At 39.4% G+C, this 19,819-nt stretch overlaps 1 protein-coding gene across 2 annotated transcripts in view; it reads right to left on the bottom strand.

Moving 5' to 3' along the window:
- LOC126168177 (inositol polyphosphate 5-phosphatase OCRL) overlaps positions 1–19,819 on the bottom strand; it is a 90,950-nt gene that overhangs the window by 12,206 nt on the left and 58,925 nt on the right. For both annotated transcript variants that reach the window (XM_049920537.1, XM_049920536.1), the window contains 5 exons: positions 18,783–18,920; positions 15,259–15,356; positions 14,983–15,166; positions 10,627–10,754; positions 6,437–6,548 (listed from right to left, as the gene is read on the bottom strand). In XM_049920537.1, coding sequence (XP_049776494.1) covers positions 6,437–6,548; positions 10,627–10,754; positions 14,983–15,166; positions 15,259–15,356; positions 18,783–18,920 — 660 coding nt within the window. The remainder of the gene's footprint in view (positions 1–6,436; positions 6,549–10,626; positions 10,755–14,982; positions 15,167–15,258; positions 15,357–18,782; positions 18,921–19,819) is intronic.

The raw sequence follows: 19,819 nt of genomic DNA, 5'->3' as shown, positions 1-19,819 counted from the left end.
AGTGTCGTGGGCGCATATAAGGCAGTTGTGGCTGCAATCTAAGGACACATGGAAAGTGGTCACTCGTGTGTGTATCGGCAAGGGCGAACCATTCGAAGCGCTGAGCACGGTTTAAACACACACACACACACACACACACACACACACACACACACACACTCCATCTCCAACTGCTGCGTCAACAATCTCTGAGAATCAGATCGAAACGAACGACTCCTCACTCCTCCCTGCCTCTGGTCAGCAGCTGCTAGGCTAGCGGGCGGCACGAAGTGGTGGCAGCACTGGCTGCAGGCTGAGGGGAGTGGTAGAAAGGGAAGAAGCAGTAAGAATGAGAGAGTAGGGGAGCAGCACACACATTCAGTGGCCCCAGCCAACAATGATGCAGGATATCTCAGCAAAGAAACGATTTCACCTACCGAGACAAAAAAAACAGTGTATAGAGTCTGGAGATATCCTCCACAAAATTCGTCACATAGCAAAGGCAGATAACTACAAGAACAACTGCACATTCAGCTCACCAATTCAAGCATCCAGACTGCTAACAAGAGTAATATACAACAGAATGAAAAAGAAAATTGAAGATCCATTAGGTGGCTTTAGGAAAATTAAAGGCATCACACTGTGCTTGATAAAGGATGCCACACTTATGAAACATCAAGACAGGTTTCTAGGATATATAGACCTAGAAAAAGCATTCACATTATAAATTGGTACAAGATGTAGGTGAAGATGGATAACACAAAATATGAGAGTCATTCAATAAGTAAAGCAACACACTTTTTCCCCGCCAGTTTTAGTTGAAAAATGCGAAATTTGTTGTGTGACATCGTGGAATTTTCCTGCTTCAGCACATACAGTTTCACTAAGTTTTGATAGTTGACAGTGATATACATAGTCTTCAAAATGACATTTGTAATGGAGGTGCGTTCCAAGCTGAGAGCTGTCATCGAGTTTCTTTTGGTCGAAGCCCAGGGCTTCACAGATATTCATAGGCACTTGCAGAACGTCTACTGAGACCTGGCAGTGAACAAAAGCATAGTGAGTCATTGGGTGAAGCACCTGCAACCATCACAAAAAAACTAACACAAACCTGTCCAATTTCCCGCATGCTGGCTGACCACCCACAGCTGAGACTCCTACAATATTGGAATATGAGAACACTCATTCGAGTTGGTCAATGAATAAAAATCAAAAGCCTCACTGCTCTCTTAGATGTCTGTGTTGGTAGTGCTGACACACTCATCCACCAGTTGGGGTACTCAGTGGTGTGTGTCCGCCGGGTTTATCGCCGCAAAGAGAACCAAAGACCATTTGTACAGAATTTTTTGCATGTTATGATGCTGATCGTGATAATTTTTTGTCAATCACCATCACAGGTAATGAAACTTGGGATCATCAGTTCGAACTGGAACCAGACCACCAATCTCACAAAGATAAAGTTCAAAGCCGCACCCTCAGTTAGTAAAGTCAAGCGACAGTCTTCTGGGACTCTGACGGAGTTATTCTGTTTGATTTCCTCCCTCACAGTGCAACGATCAACTGAAATGTATCGTGCTACCCTCAGGAAACTGAAGAAACTACTTCAGCATCTTTGTTGCCACAAAAGCATACTAACTTCTCCTTCACCAATGACAATGAAAAGCATCACATGAGTCTGCACACCCAAACAGAGCTCACAAAACTTCACTGAACTGTTCTTCCTCATCCACTTCTATCTGTTTGGCCAAATGAAGGATGCACTCCACAGAAAGCAGTACATGGATGATGATGCAGCAAGACACTGGCTCTGACTTCAACCAGTAGAGTGGTACCATGCGGGCATATACCGTATTTACTCGAATCTAAGCTGCACCTGAAAAATGAGACTTGAAATCAAGAAAAAAAATTTTCCCGAATCAAAGCCGCACCTGAAATTTGAGACTCGAAATTCGAGGGAAGAAAAGAGTTTTAGGCCGCACCTCCAAATCGAAACAAAGTTGGTCCATTGTAATATGAGAAACAATTTAGGTCGAATGAATGACGATACAGCTACAGTAGTTTGGTTCGAGTCTTAAGCTTAGCAGTTAAGCTTTACCAGGTAGCCACTGCTATGCGTCAGGCGCTCCATCCGTATTTATACAGATACCCTTCCTTTTTCACATGCTTCGTCTGGTTTGAATTGATTGCTTATTTTTCTTTGATCAGATAAGCGCCGTTGTCTTTGTTATAGGTGTTTATGTCACCCTAAGCTGAAAATGCACTACTGTACTGTCATGCATTGTTTGTCGCATTCTGATAATGAATGTTTACGGCGTATCACCGCTCGCGGCATGGGTTGCTTTTGTGCACGCTACCGCCGCTTACAATTACAAAAAAAAGAAAAAAAGAGAGGAATCGTCTTATTAGCGTGACAACGGCAAGTGACTGCTATTTGTTGTTACTTACGCTGCTGCTTTCTTTGATAATGATCAACAAGAACCAAATAATAGACTGCGTATGATAGATGTTCTGAACGAGAGTTTACCGAAAAATTTTCTCAGTTTGAAAATCTTTGCAGACGCCTCTTTAGTACTTTACATTCTGCACAGAATGTAGAGTCATCTTAGATTTAAAAATCTAGTCAATTGCCGTGCTTCATTTCTGACTGTATCACTATTAGGTATAAGAATAATACGAATAAAAACATGACATAATATGTATATTCTTCACAGTTCGCTGTTGCCTCACTCTAGTTTCGTAGTTTATTAGGCAGACAGAATTTAAATGAGATAGCAGCAAACCCGAAAGAATACATGGCAAAATGTTTATATTCGTATTATTCTTATGGTGTAGAGAATACTGCATGTGATTCACAATTCATAAACGTTCCCAACCATCTCGTCACAGGTAGGAAAAAATTCTGAACGTAGAGTTGGCCATATTGGCAAACATCCCAAACAGTCTTGCCAGTCGGATTTTCATAGTACATTGAAATGCTGCTACATTTGAAGATGAACAATACGGAATTTGTATTTACTTCGTTGGATAATGTATAAAATGCAGTGGTCGAAACTAGGGGCGGAGAAAAAAGCTCGTCTTCCAGCTTTTTTATTTATTTATTTATTTTACTGACGCAGAGGTTTTGGCACCAGGATTTATCTTTGTGCCTGCAAAGCATGCCTGTGTAGCGCTACATATATTCGACGGCAGAAGTTAGTTGTGGCGGCACCTACCAACATTTTTCAGAACTTCCGCTTACTTTGCACTCAATTCTAAGCTGCAGGCGGTTTTTTGGATTACAAAAACGGGGAAAAAAGTGCGGCTTACATTCGAGTAAATATGGTAGGCACTCCCAAGTAAAATGGTATAAGGTTGTCACGCTGAATGGAAATTATTGCGAAAAATAGGGTTTCATAGCCAAAAGAGTGGGGAATAATATAGTGTATTGAATCCTGAATAAAACCAACCTGCTTTCAGAAAAAAATATGTGGTATTACTTGTTGAATACCCTTCGTACTGTACGTAAAAGAATCAAGAGGGGAAAAATAAGAATATAAGATTAAAAACTTAAGTGTTCAGATTAGAAAGGATATCAAACAAGAATACAGTCTTTCACACCTACTGTTTGGTCTGTAAATCAAAGAAGCAATAACACATTTAAAATAAAGATTCAGAAGTGAGATTAAACAACAGGGTGAGAGGGTGTCAACAGTAAACGGCGATCACATTGTTAGCTGCAGTGAAAGTGAGGAGGAACTGTAGAATCTGTCAAATGGAAAGAATAGCACATATTAGGGATTGAGTGTAAATGTAAGGAGGATGGAAGTAATGAGTCGCAGTATATACGAGATTAGTGAAACTCATCAAAATGGGGGCCATGAAGTAGATTAAGTTACAGAATCGTGGTATCCTGAAGCAAAATAACATGACTAATTAAGCACGAAGGACATAAAAAGCAGACCACCAGAGACAGGGCATTCCTGGATAAAAGAATTCTACTGTTATCAAATATTGTCCTTTATTTGATGAAGGGATTTCTGGTAATGCATAATGGAGGAAAGTAAGCGATTCATGGACTCTTGGGGGGAGGGGGGGGAGCATCCAAGATCTTGTGCTTTGGAAGGATACTAAAAATTAGATGTACTGATGAGAAATGAGTAGATTCCGCACAGAAATGGTAAGGAGAGGAACATGTGTAAAACACTGAAAGGGGACAGACAGGATGACAGGATGTATGTCAAGGCATCAAGAAATAACTTCTATGGTACTTGAGGTAGCCACAGAGGGTAAAAACTGTAAAGACAGAGATTGTAATAAATGCAACAAATAATTGAGATCACTGGGTGCAAGGTGCCAACAACCTAATTATCTCAGAGTATCATTTGCACCCAATGATCTCAATTATAAAGAGAGAGAGAGAGAGAGAGAGAGAGAGAGAGAGAGAGAGAGAGAGAGAGAGAGACGCGCGCGCCAGAGAGAGACGCGCGAGAGTTAAAAAGGAGAGCCAAAACAGATTGATAGTTGAATCTACAGTGCAAATTTTTACAAAAGATAAAACTGAGCAGAGAGAGAGAGAGAGAGAGAGAGAGAGAGAGAGACGTGAGGGATAGAGAGAGAGAGAGAGAGAGAGAGAGACGTGCGAGAGAGAGAGAGACGTGCGAGAGAGAGAGAGAGAGAGAGACGTGCGAGAGAGAGAGAGAGAGAGAGACGTGCGAGAGAGAGAGAGAGACGTGCGAGAGAGAGAGAGAGACGTGCGAGAGAGAGAGAGAGACGTGCGAGAGAGAGAGAGAGACGTGCGAGAGAGAGAGAGAGACGTGCGAGAGAGAGAGAGAGACGTGCGAGAGAGAGAGAGAGACGTGCGAGAGAGAGAGAGAGAGACGTGCGAGAGAGAGAGAGAGACGTGCGAGAGAGAGAGAGAGACGTGCGAGAGAGAGAGAGAGACGTGCGAGAGAGAGAGAGAGACGTGCGAGAGAGAGAGAGACGTGCGAGAGAGAGAGAGACGTGCGAGAGAGAGAGAGACGTGCGAGAGAGAGAGAGACGTGCGAGAGAGAGAGAGACGTGCGAGAGAGAGAGAGACGTGCGAGAGAGAGAGAGACGTGCGAGAGAGAGAGAGAGAGAGAGACACACACGTGCGAGAGAGAGAGAGAGAGAGAGAGAGAGAGAGAGAGAGAGAGAGAGTGTGCGCAAGTGGGGGGGGGGGGACATTATGAAGTACGGGCTATTTCCTAGAACAATCAATGGTGCAGTGGGGCTACTATGAAAAACAGGCTATTTCCTAAAGCAATCAATGATATCAGACTAACCTTACAGAGGAAGATCTTTGACGAAAACATATGAGAAGTTCTCATCTATGACAAGAAGCAAGAGAGAAGTTAAAAAGGAGAGCCAAAACAGATTGATAGTTGAATCTACAGTGCAAATTTTTACAAAAGATAAAACTGAGCAGAGAGACTACCCTTAAGGATGCATTTACCAAGAACTTCACACATTTATTACATTATACACTAAAAAAGAAATTGACTATTAAGTTATGTTAACATCTTACAAAAATTTTCTTTAACTGGAGAGTCATTTACTTTATGGTATGTCACTATTAGACTGACATATGCATCACAATCACTCCAACTGCCATCATCAATGCTCCTTTCATACCTTGTCACAGTTTGCCTTTTGAATAACATGACATCACTTTTATTCTTAAAACTAGCTGACATATCTGGCACTGCCCAGGTATGCATTATGCCAATTTCCTATCAGAAACAAAAACAAAAAATTAACGGTGTTTTTAGTGAAGCACAGAAAAAATTTCGTTTCCACATATTCATGATAATGACCTTTGATATTATGACACAGTTGTACAAACAAATATGCATAATGAACAAAAGAATAAGTTCTGTAACCACATTAACAAACATGATCCTGTGCACTGGGTGCAGCTGCTTCACGTGTCTACAACACAATTTTGTAAACATCTCTATGGCAATGCCTCTTCATAGGTCTACAGATGGCTATAGTTTTCACCTACAGCTGTTTGCACTTCAGAGTTCAAAGCTGTAAAAAGCACTGCCAGATGTCAGCAATTTCCTTACGTCACCTCGACTATAAGAGCCTCTTAGGCGGCTGTTTTTCCATGCCTCTCGCTCTTTATGACATCTTATCTGCTGAACTAGAATAGGTAGGTGGTTCTTAGCCCCACAGCAATTGTTGCCTGACAGTAACAGGTGTGTGTACTAAGTCTGATTGGAATCGGTCCAATGATTTAGGGGAGATATGAAACACACACACACACACACACACACACACACACACACACACACACACACACTCTTAACATATGTATGGATGGAGGACTGTGTAACACTAGACTGTATTCCATAGGAACATGGAACTTTTTTTATTCAAGTGTTTCATAAATGTGGCATTTAATCATACACACTAACCCTCAAACAAAACATTTTAACTACCAGTAGTTCCTCACCTACTGTTTTTGCATCCAGGCCGTTATCATTCATGTGACTCAGTACCTCTTGTAGAAAGGTACACAAATACAGGAAGACATTCTTCCTATGTTCAGGCAGCTGCATGACAATCTAAATTTGAAAACCAAAATGAGCAAAATAGGAAAATTTACAACAAAAGATACTACTTAAATTTAAAAACAATTATGTTATGAATCCTGCATTATGCTCAGACCACAAGAAAAGATGATATTTTTGTGACTTATTAAGTAGTTAATTGATTATTCATTCAAAAATCAATATTACAATGATGTTAGACATTTCAAGTTGGTATAAAGAGAAAACAGAATTAAAAATTAATTGATTCATACATGCAAACAGGTAGTTACTTGGAAGTCTAGTTTAACAACTACCTATAAAGTGTTCTTTTGTATATGCATAATTTCAAACATTTGTTTGATGGTATGCCCTCTTGCCACACCTGTGGATTAAAATGAAAAGGCTACTTCAACAAACAGCCAACCAAAGTATATCATGCTATACAGATAAATTACTTTGAAGTATTTTTAAGATAATTATTGTGTCATTAAAGCTGTAAATCTCCGAGTTCTCTTTCAAATTAACTTTCTATGAGGATGACATGATGGATATTTTTCATTTTACTGGACAAAATATTAAGTCACCCTCTTATACGAGCATGATGGTACCACCACTGATAAACATCACAGCAGTGAGGTAATGTGTATGTTCCAGTCAGCACAGTCAGATGGGTCAACATGGACACGATACAGAAAGGAAGTATTGTTTTGGATGTGCCAATGACCACACCATGAATGGAGTTGCTCACTTTTTGGTATATCAATGTGGATTTTCCAACTCGCATACAAGATATAGTGTATCACATGAGGCTATATAACATGGCATATGAACAGTTGTTGTCAAAAGATTTTAACTGACAGGAACCAGAGGAGTGTCACATCTTGTCAATGACAACTGGTTTCTAACCTGACAAAAACTGCTGCTGTCAGTGAATGTTAGTCCATCTCAACCAGATCCAAAGCAAACTTTGTTAAGGTAATGCAATGGTCATGCGGCACATAAAGCAGCACTAGTTCAACAGGCCAGACACACAAACTGGACAGTAGAGGATTGGAAGCATGTAGTGTAGCCTGATGAGGTGAAATATTGCCCCTTTTCAATAATACAAGACACTGAAGGCACAAAGGCCCAGTGAATTGTTTAACCTCTAGTGTATGGAAAGTGTAATTGAGGCTGGAGATGGGTCTTTGATGTTTTAGGGGTGTTTTCCATATCCTAACTTTGACTGACTCCTTTAGATTCTGGTGAACAGAAATCAAGTGACCAAGTGTTGCCTTTTCTTCACAATTGGCATAATGAGCATGCTGTGGACACTTACTTCTTTTAAGATGACGACAGGTGTGTTCATATGGCTGCACACATTTGTTCCTGATTGACAGAAATATAGGCACTGTATTATACCTCTACTGGCCTGCTAATACACTGCCTTAATCCTACAGAAAGTATCTGGGACAATTTGGACCAATGGGTGAAAGAAAGCAATTAACACCCCGCCTATTTTGGTAAATGTACAAGCTCTCATTACCAGTGAATGGCTTTAACAGACACAGCATACCTGAGAAAATTTTTGGTCACTCCTGACTAAACTGAGGTCATTATCACTGCTAGAGGTGTGTTACATGGTATTAGCATGTCATCTTCTGCCAGTGACTGTCTTGTGTACTTATATAAATGTGTGTGTTTATGTAGAAATTTGAGTGTCAGTAGCAAAAATCATCATCTGTATTAGAATGTGCTATTATTGAAATTTCTTTAGTCTGCAAACAAACAAGAGGCAGAATAATGTTACTGGGTCTTATGCAGTCTCTCAACTCATTTGGCTCACTGCCTTCTCTATGTGCACAATTTAGTCCTAGTTGTGTATTACAGAAAAAAATTGGTAATACACTATGAATGTGACAAGTGGAGGGTAAAAGTTTTCACCCAATATGGTTTTCACACTTTGCAAACAATGAAAATTAAAACTTCCTGCCCAATAAAAGGTAGGGTAACATTTGAAAGCAGCCATGTTCTGTATCAGCTTTGCTGCAATTACTGTACAGCATTCTATGTGGGTATGACATGTAACCAAATGTCTACTCACGATTGGCCACCGTCAAACTGTGGCAAACTGCAATCTGAACTGTCCTGTTGTTGAACATGTTGCACACCACAAATAAATTACTTCAGCAGCTGCTTCACTACAAAGGCTATTTGGATACCCCCTCCAAGCACAGGTTTCTCTTAACCAAGCAAATGGGAATTGTCTCTCCAACATGTCGCACGCACTCAGTATCCCACTGGCCCAAACCTTTGCTAATCTGTTTCACTTTCTCACCTTGCCTTTTCCCCTTCACTCTTCTGCCCATACCACTACTCTTCCATCCAGATCATGCACTGCCTTCTCTCCACCCCCCTCCACCCTTTTCTCCCCAACCCAAACCCTTTTCCCTCCATCACTTTTTATTGTGCCATCTGCACTTCTTGTGCAGCTATGAAGTCACCTGTTCAAAGACCTAGCTCTTTTACACTACCCCCTCCTTGCATTCTTGCCTATTCCCTCTCCACCTCTATCAGCTCAGGCACCTGCTTTCGAAAATTAGTCTTGCTGTAGCCATGGGAGTGTGCGCCTGGGTGTCTGTGTAATGTGCGTGCAAGCGTGTTGTTGCTGGAAAAACTGCTAGTGCTTGAAAGCTAGTGTGAATGTTTTTTTCTGTTCTGTGTTATTGTGTTCCACGCATTGATCCATTATAGGTAAATGGTTGCCCTTCCCTTATTTTACATATTACTACATCCAGCAATTTTCGTTACTGTTAGAGAGCAAAAATTTTTTAATTAAATTTTCAACTATGTTTTTCTGCCTTCTTTTGTTTGTGTTGTTGTTGTCCTCAGTCTGACCACTGGTTTGATGCGGCTTTCTGTGCTAATTTATGCTGTGCAAGCCACCTCATCTCCAAGTAACTACTGCAACTTATATTCTTCTGAATTTGCTTACTGTATTCATCTCTTGGCCTCGTCTATGATTTTCTATTAAAATGATATTAAAGTGGTGATCCCTTAATGTATTAGAATGTGTCCTGTCAACCGATCCCTTCTACCAGTCATTCTGTGCCACAATTCTTTTTTCCCTCCCCAGTTCTATTCAGTACTTTCTCATTAGTTGTGTTACCTACCCATCTGATCTTTAGCATTCTTCTGGAGCACCCCATTTCCAAAGCTTCTATTCCCTTCTTGTCTCAACTGTTTAGCACCCATGTTTCACTCTCATACAATGCTACACTCCACTTCCTAACACTGAAATATATATTCAATGTTAACAAATTTATTTTCTTCTAAAACGCATTTTTGCCATTGCCAGTTTGCACTTTATATCTTCTCTAGTTCAGCCATTGTCAGTTATGTCGTTGTCCAAATAGGAAACTCATTTGCTGCTTTAAATGCCTTATTACCTAATCTAATCCCCTCAGCATCACCTGATTTAATTAGACTATATTCCATTATCCTTGTTTTGCTTTTGCTGATTTTAATCTTATTTACTTTGAAGACACTGTCCATTCTGTTCAACTGCTCATCCAAGTTCTTTGCTGTCTCTGACAGAATACAAAATCTAAAATTCCCCTCTACTACACAACAAGAGGAAAAATTCCCAACAGGACCTCTTGTACTTACAGCAAAATTTACAATCTAATTGCTATTATAGTGTTGTTGTGGTCTTCAGTCTAGAAACTGGTTTGGTGCAGCTCTCAATGGTACTCTATTCTGTACAAATTACTTCACCTCCAAGTAACTACTGCAACCTACATCCTTCTGAATCTTCTAAATGCACTCATCTCTTGGTATCCCTCTATACAAAAGGAAAAAGTGACAATCTGAGTGTTAAATCAAAAAAGATGTCTCCCACAATCTGGAGAAACAGCCAATGCCTTTGATTTTTCTGCATATCTGTTGAATTTAATCTTTATCTTCCTATTTCATGTTTTCATAAATATCAAAATATGTTAAGTTCTAAACTTACTCGTGTTTGCTGTTGACTGATAGTGATTTGTGATACATAAATACAAAAGTATCAATTATTGACAAAATTATTTAATTTTGTCAATAAATACAAAACTAATATTTATGAAGTAATTACCTGTTTACACTGCAGGTAATTGCTGGATGCATTCAGGCAAATATTATGTAAATTGTACGGTATAACTGGCTCTGCAGTGGATTCCAGAAGTAAGAGTAAAGCTTCAGCAACTGAATGAACACTGCCAGCTATTTAACAGTTAAGTGAAAAAGTCAAATGCAATACAATACATGGAACCCGTTAAAAGTATAAATAATCACATGTTACAAAGCAGCTATAAAATTTATCTAGAAATATTCAAGTTACAATTTACAGATCTATTATATTGGCCTCACAACATAAGAGAAAAATAAAAAATCTTACACTGTTGTGTGTTCTAGTATGATTTTGTCCGACTGCAGTGCAGTTAGTGAACCCTTTGACTGCAACATGTAAAACTTTGTGGCCATGGTGGAACACTGCACTGGCACAGCTCATGTGCTGGGTGCCTAATACTTCCAATGCAGTTACTATTTTTCAGTGTTATTATTACTCTGACATTTAGACTTGTATTGGGCAATTTAGAAGCACTTATTTACAATATTTACTGCAGCTTGTAATGCTAACACATCATTTCAACAAAAAAATTGAAGATGCAAAATCAATGGAAATCGCTGGTTTTATAGCAAATAAAGTGTGGTGAAATTCTGTTGGAAGCACTTACAATGAACAAACAACAGAGTCATCCATCTGTTAGATCTACAGTATACTACAAAGTCTGGAGCAGGAACAGCAAAAGTGCACATGTCTAACTGGGAATGCAGTCGTGTACGCCAAATTGAGGTTAGAGCAAATGATAGTGTGTGGTGAGAGTCTGCTAGTTATGATGCGCCATATGGACTGTGTTCCACCACAGCGAAATGATAAGACCACAATATGGCCCTGTTGACACTGAATTGCTGTAGCACTCCACTGCAGTTGGAACATGGTGCACACTGACTGCTGTGGCAGTCCACTGCAATCAAAGGGTCAACTGTAAATACCATCCACATTTTTGGTAAACTGACTCCCTCTATTAATCTATTCACCTATAGTTCACTACTTACTTTCACTTATTTTCATCTACAACTACACGACTCGTCTTCCGTTCACATTTAAGTGTGAGGCAGACGATTCATCGAACCACATTGACTATTACTCCACCATTCCAGTACCTACCAATGTGCAGGAAAAATGAACACTTGCATCTTTTCATTGTAGCTCTAATTTATTGTATTTTATCACATGATCATGTCTCCCTATGTAGGATAGCACTATCAGAATATTTTCGCATTCAGAGGAGAAAGTCTGTATTGAAATTTCATGAGAAGATCTCACTGCAAAGAAAAACACTTTTGTTTAAATGTTTGGCACTTGAACTAACATATAATATGCATGACACACTCACTATTTCACAAAAATTCAATATGAGCTGCCTTCTCTGAACTTTTTTGATGTCCTATGTCAATCCTATCTGTGCGATACCATATCGCACAGGAATACTACAGAAGAGGACAGACAACATTAGTGTACACAGTCTCTTTATATGACCTGTTGCATCTTAAGTGCTCTGCAACAAAACTGTCTTTGGTTCACCTCCCCCCACAACTTTATCTATGCCCAGCAGAACTGACAGACTTTAAATTTGTGTGATTAATAGCATAGCTGAAAGTTAATCAATTTAGTCAACTGCCTTTTTGCACTGTACAAATCTCTTATCAATCACTATGCAACTGGTTTTGATCACAATAACTAGTAAGAAACAGTGTCAAAAGCCTTCTGGAAAATCAGAAATACAGAATCAATTAGAGATTCCCTATTGAAAGCACTCATTATTTCGTACGAAAAAAGAGCTAGCTGTGTTTCACAAGAACAATATTTTTTTGAATCTGTGCTGACTGTGTCAATAGTTCATTTTGTTCGAGGTAATCCGTAATATATAACTTATTTAATTCTTGTAAATAATCCTTTACTAATTAAGACCACAAAAATTATTTATGACGATATTATGAAATGGATATACTGTTACTCACCAAATAAAGGAGCTATTGAGCTACAGGCAGGCACAATGAAAGGACTAATTTAAGCTTTTGGCCAATAGTAAGTGCACAAACATTCACACAAGTGCAAATCATACACATGTGACCTCTGTCTACAGTTGCTGTGGCCCGACTACAGACTGACATGAGCAGCAATATAGAGAGTGTGGTGGGGCTAAGGAAGAGGTGTGGGGCAGGAAGATCGAGGAATAGCAGGGTAAAGGTGGGGAAAGGAAGTGTGCTGCCCTGTCAGAGTGAAAGAGAGCATACAGGGATGTGGTAGGAAGATTGTAAGGCTGATAGGTGCTTGGGGGGGGGGGGGGGGGGGGGGGGGGAGAAAAGGGAGAGAGTACAGGGAAGAAGTATAGAAGGGGAAATGCTGGTGGTTGCTTTGGCATGTATAGTGCTGGAGTGGAAGCAGGGAAGGGACAGGCAGGTGGAAGACTGGAAATAGTGAATGTTGCTGCCAGAGGTTTAAGAATATGATGAAGGAAAAGTTCCCACCTGCAAAATTCAGAAGAACTGTGTTTGTAGGAAGGATCTAGATTGCGCAGGCTATAAAGCAGTCATTGAGTAGGATCCTTCCTACCAACATTTTTGAATTGTGCTGGTAAGAACCCTACCAACAACATATACATCATTCCTGCAAGCCAGAATGTCATAAAAAAACTTCTTCATTCCAATTTAATAACATTTTCATTTAAAACCAGTTATGATTTTATTTTTTGTGGTATAATACATCTGTTTCATATACACACAAAACCAATATGCCAAGTTGGTGTGCTATTTAGACACAAAAAACATTTACCATGCATTTAGGAAAGGTCATCTGCAGCAATGCCTTTGCAGAACTGAGCATTTGGCTGTATGTGGCTTTTATCACTTACATATACTTTTTTTAACAACAAACTACATAGTTGTAGATGTGGGGCAACTGGCTCAAGCAGTGTACAGTGTAGGAGAAAACCCATCTGCTGCTTGGATGGAAAATGATACTTAAACTGATACATACATTGGGGCACAGACTGCAGAGCACATGTGCAAATATTTCTTTTCACTCAATGTGCAGAATACAACAACAGATAATGACAACTATTTATATGGAATTAGATTTTCTACAGCTGTCAGTTCAGTTTATGCCCTCAATCTCCTCTTCTATTCACTCCAATGTAGTAATTATACGTGTAAGTCACCAAAACTGCCGTAAGTTCATATATTACACAAATGGCAGAACTACGATCATTTTCAACATACATCTTTACTGATGTATAACTACCCATGTACACAGGAGGAAAATCGTACATCTGCAACAGCCATTTGATTGCACATGCTGTGGAAACTCGCTTGCAGTACGTCAAATCTGTATACAATTGTGCATTCAATGTGAGAACATTAAACATTTCCTACATGTTTTGCTACATCTTTATAGAACTGTTAAATCACAATTTTTTTACGAGAAGATTTATGATGGTTGTGGGGGTTACACTGTACTTTAATAGACGAATTTTCGTTTTGAACCTGGGGATCATGCAAAGATACGGTCAATAAAGATGGTTTAATTATGACAATCTAACTAACATGTGACAATTAAACCAAAATGCTCTTGGACACATTATTTACTAAACAGCTCCAGTAAGGGAGGAGGGGCGGTGAAGATTTTGAAGTGCCACCTTTTTACCACCAATGAAGGCTGGCAGTGAAATGGAGATCCTTTATAAGATTATCAAGTGACAAAACTGTGGAGCTAAGAAGTGGTGAAAGATTAATAAAAAATTTAACACTGAATAAGTAACATGAAAACTGTACATTCCTTCTTGAATAATATTTTAGGTTCAATCGAATTTTAAGGAAATTCTGAGTTATCAGGTACGCCAATAAACACAACTTTCAGATGAAACGGCATTGTGATTTACAGCAGCACAGAGTAAACCCAATAAAAAGAAATTGAACAGGGTTCCATCAATGCAACAAGGCATAATAATGCATGTATTCAGCATTTGCAAAAAGTTGAGCAAGATCACACCATTCTTCTCTACCCTTCATAGTCATCATACCTTCAAATTTAACAGTATAGCATGTAAACCAACACCACTGCGAATCCTGGACTTGTGAAAACAAATCATTTAACATGATTTCCATTGATGAAAAATATTTTAATGTGATTAAATGCCTAAAAGTAGTGAATAAATATCCAAAAGAAAAATCTTGTAATTACTTTCACAGTACAGCAACGCAGTACCTGTTGTTCTTCATCCAACTCCTCTTTATGGGTCAACATACTGTTTTCTTGTTAAGTGAATTTACTGAAACATCAGTCAAAGAACTACTGAAAAGAAGAGTTGTTTGCTGCAAAGGATACGCAGAGGATCAGGTGAGCCATTATCAAGCCAGTTTCTAATTTGCAAAATTTCTGAATGCAAACCAGGCTGTTCAAACAAGTGTGGCTGTTTTAGTCCATGCCTGTAGAGGTGGTCAACCAGAAACCATATTTCCTTTGGTATTGGGTATGGATCCTGCGTTGATGTTACTTCCTTATTGCTTTCCTGTACAGAAGGAAGGGAAAAAAACAGTCCTTTATTTACAAATTAAGTTTCTGAGGTTGTTACTATAGTCTTATTCAATAGTCAACACTTACCAGTTCAACAAGCCTGCCAACAGGTATTTCACGTATTGGAAGTGTAATATACACTAGTGCTTCAATTGATGCTCCAAAGCAACTACGCTCATATGTTCCTGTAAGAACAGTGTGCAAATGTGAAACTATTTTATGCCTAACAAATTATTATCTAATTTCCAGGATCACAAAAAAAGTGTATTACAAGCCATAAAGTTATATAAGCTCAGAAAAGAGTCAACAGGAAGTACCCTACAGATTTTCATGGGTGAGTTTTCCATTATCCAAAATATATGACAGAAATGAACATATCTTCTGCTTACATCGACTTAGAAGTTTGAAATTTTTACGCTGTCAAGAGACCATAGACTTTAATACGTGACAAATTTGAATTTGATATATCCATCCATTCTTGAGAAAAAGGGTTCTAAGCAGTTGGACAGACAGACAAAGTGACCATATAAGGGTTCTGTTTTTACAGATTGTGACATGGACCGCTAAAAACCAGATATCAATTATTTCTTCCAGGAAGGAAATAGTAATCACATTGTATGACAACAGTAATAATGAAATATTAGCAAAGGTAGTATTCGGAACTTGTGAGGGATCATCAACATTAATTTTAACCCTCAGATGGAGTGTAAGTATAGGATTTTTTGGCAATCACCACCACTGAATAGGCATGCTTGCTGCAAGTGCAGGGTATGTATTTATAGTAATGTTTTGGAAAATTCTGCAGAAAGATTTTTTATTGTAACCCTATGCAGAATCCTGAGGAGCTAAAAGAAAGAAAAATATCCATCTAAGGTTACCTGAATGGTGACAGCTAGCCTACAAAATGTCAGAATTTATGGAGTATTGGAGCCAATGCAGTGACATGAAGCTCTCGAAATGATGCTTGCAGAATTTTAGTTTCCTTGTGGATTGTATACTGAACAGCTCAACACATCAGGCCAAGCTTATACTGAATATTGAATGTAACTGAACTTTCAGAAAGTTAGTCAGCAATTTTAAGGTGCATAGAATGTACCTTTTGATTCAAGAATATATTCAATATACATTACACAAGTACTCTTCATTGTGACTTGTAGACTGGTGTCACATGAACTGATGTTATTTGGTAGTGATTGCTTGTTCCAGTTTAACTTTGAACAGTTTGTTCAATTTTGAGTGAGATTAATTACTACACATGTGCATTTTAATAATTATTCTTAGGAATTTATATGCTCTCCATGTGGCTTTAACTTTCATCAGTAGTGAGCAATTTCAAACTCCAAGCCTAGGCACTTAGATGAACATTTTTATTAGGGCTATATTGTCTATTACTCCTAGCATGTTCTAAGTGGAAGAGATTTGGCTATCTTTTATGAGTAATCAACAAAAAAAATTTTTAACTTCTCGTGATGCTCTACATCTTTAAAATGATGTGATAAAGTAAAAAAATTACATTAAAAGAAATCGAGTGAATAAAAATAATGGTCAAAGTCATTTCAACATAGATTTAAAATTAAAAAACTTCAAAGGACTTTATGAGATTCGAACCCACAGCTTATGGCATGTGAGACCTATACCTTAATCATTATGTTACACGATCAGTCTGTTTAACATTCTTTTTCTAAAGCTACAGAACATCACATTTTTTTGGTGATTACTCACAAACAAAGCCCCACCAGGATGAATGGTTGCAGGGTGTGATATCTGGAACTTTAACTTGCATAACCATATAAATGGTTTCAAGAAGTCGGACCCACCACTAGGGACCTCTACTTATAAAGTCCCTTTACTTGACACTGCACGTGATCCAGGTCTAATAATCTTTATGCATACAGTATTAGGAAGGTGGGAAGTGAACTGGCTCTTGACACCAAATATAATATAATATTCACCCCCCCCCACCCCATAGGCAGTCCACCAAAAAGTAAAGATTAGACAGACTCTACAATAAATGGGAAAGTAATTTTACCAGCTTTCTCAAGATGACCAGAGTTTTATAAGTGTACAGTTTTAAGATAGCGACATGTTTCAATGTACTGAGACAGACTTGAGGCTTTGTATACTGTAACCTAAATGTAACATGAACCCATAAAGTTTATTAATTTATGAATCAAACTTTCCATGAGTAAAATTAAATTGCTTCCCCACATGTGAACACAATGAATGTTCCCAGAATGAGATTTTCACTCTGCAGCGGAGTGTGTGCTGATCTGAAACTTCCTGGCAGATTAAAACTGTCTGCCCAACCGAGACTCGAACTCGGGACCTTTGCCTTTCGCGGCAAGTGCTTTACCATCTGAGCTACCGAAGCACGACTCACACCCGGTACTCACAGCTTTACTTCTGCCAGTACCTCGTCTCCTACCTTCCAAACTTTACAGAAGCTCTCCTGCGAACCAGGCTGTGGTTAAGCCATGTCTCCGCAATATCCTTTCTTTCAGGAGTGCTAGTTCTTCAAGGTTCGCAGGAGAGCTTCTGTAAAGTTTGGAAGGTAGGAGACGAGGTACTGGCAGAAGTAAAGCTGTGAGTACCGGGCGTGAGTCGTGCTTCGGTAGCTCAGATGGTAGAGCACTTGCCCGCGAAAGGAAAAGGTTCCGATTTCTAGTCTCGGTCGGGCACACAGTTTTAATCTGCCAGGAAATTTCACAATGACTGTTTTTCCCTAACACGGGAAAGAAATAATACAAGTTTCCTAGAACAATCATCGGAAAAACTAAGAAAATTCATTATAGCTGCACTAAAATTTAGATCTGTGAATTCATTATTTTACTGCTACCCATTTCTGAGGCTTCCTCAGTTTTGCACACAGTTTTGTAAAATACAGGGCTATTACAAATGATTGAAGCGATTTCATAAATTCACTGTAGCTCCATTCATTGACATATGGTCACGACACACTACAGATACGTAGAAAAACTCAAAGTTTTGTTCGACTGAAGCCATACTTCAGGTTTCTGACGCCAGAGCGCTCGAGAGCGCAGTGAGACAAAATGGCGATAGGAGCCGAGAAAGCATATGTCGTGCTTGAAATGCACTCACATCAGTCAGTCATAACAGTGCAATGACACTTCAGGACGAAGTTCAACAAAGATCCACCAACTGCTAACTCCATTCGGCGATGGTATGCGCAGTTTAAAGCTTCTGGATGCCTCTGTAAGGGGAAATCAACGGGTCGGCCTGCAGTGAGCAAAGAAACGGTTGAACGCGTGAGGGCAAGTTTCACGCATAGTGATGTGAAAGATTCAGTGTTTAAACCTCCTCTACCAAGAAACGTGCCAGAACTGCGAGCTCGCATCAACAATGCTTTCGAACTCATTGATGGGGACATGCTGCGCCGAGTGTGAGAGGAACTTGATTATCGGCTTGATGTCTGCCGAATCACTAAAGGGGCACATATCGAACATTTGTGAATGCCTAAAAAAACTTTGAGTTTTTGTATGTGTGTGCAAAGCATTGTGAAAATATCTCAAATAATAAAGTTATTGTAGAGCTGTGAAATCGCTTCAATCACTTGTAATAACCCTGTATATGCGTCACATAATATACCATACCTGTAACTGTGATAAAAATATCTTTTCCTCCTTCTAAATGTAGAACTAGAATGTCGTAAAGCTTATCCTCTCCAGAATTCAACTTAAATGCCGATTTCTTGTCAACAAAAACTTCCAGCCTGATATCACATTTTTCACCTAAAACAAAGAAATGTATATTTTAACAGGAATGGAACGAGAATAAATATTAAAACATCACAGTGAAACTTTTAGAAGAACTGCTGATGCCAATAAGTTGTTCCTGAAATAATTAACCCACTGTTTATTGCTATCAAGCTGTAACAAGCTTATTACATACTCAACAGGAGTGTGCACCTAGGCCATTCGCTATCTGATCAAAAGTATCCAGGCCCATATTAGTAGATATTAATATGGAGTGTCTCCAGTGTTCACCTTCATGACAACTTTAACTGGTGACAGGTCATTGGGCCCCCGGCAAACAACACTTACCAATTACAAAGAACTTTATTGATCTCGATATACGGTGTAGCGAGGCAGGCACATCTCTCTTTATTGACCCTGGCTGGGGTTGTAGTATGGGTGGCAGCTTCCACCTGGCACTGCTGCTGAGACTGGCACTGATGTTAGCAGCATGTCGTGTAGCACTGCAATAGCATCTCACTCGGGAAATGGCCCCTTGGCTCCGCAAATGGGCGCAGTGGTAGCATGAGGAGTCTAATATGAGTGCCCTCTGAAGAAGTCTGGCAGCAGCTGGTGTTGTGGTGGTGCCCTGGATCCCACCGGGAATTCAGTGTGAATCAGAAGGTGCAGAGATCAGATCTGTAGGGCTGAAACACCAGGTACCATGAAGGACTTAGTGCAGACAGCAGGTGCAACCCTCTCATCCCACTGTCCGGCATCGTCTTATTACTTGCTTCTGGCGACAATGAGTGATATCTGCCCTAACACAACAGCTTCGTCGTATTCCTCCAGTGCCCATTTGTTTCACTAAAACCCGACACCTAGTCACGCTATCAAAACAAGAGACTTGCCTTAACGTGGTGACCTGCCTCACCTGCTACACAGTCACGACTGTG

Source organism: Schistocerca cancellata, chromosome 1 (genome assembly GCF_023864275.1).
Source record: "Schistocerca cancellata isolate TAMUIC-IGC-003103 chromosome 1, iqSchCanc2.1, whole genome shotgun sequence".
Classification (NCBI taxonomy): domain Eukaryota; kingdom Metazoa; phylum Arthropoda; class Insecta; order Orthoptera; family Acrididae; genus Schistocerca; species Schistocerca cancellata.
Note: the sequence above shows the minus strand (reverse complement) of the source record. Positions and strands in the feature narration are given on the sequence as shown.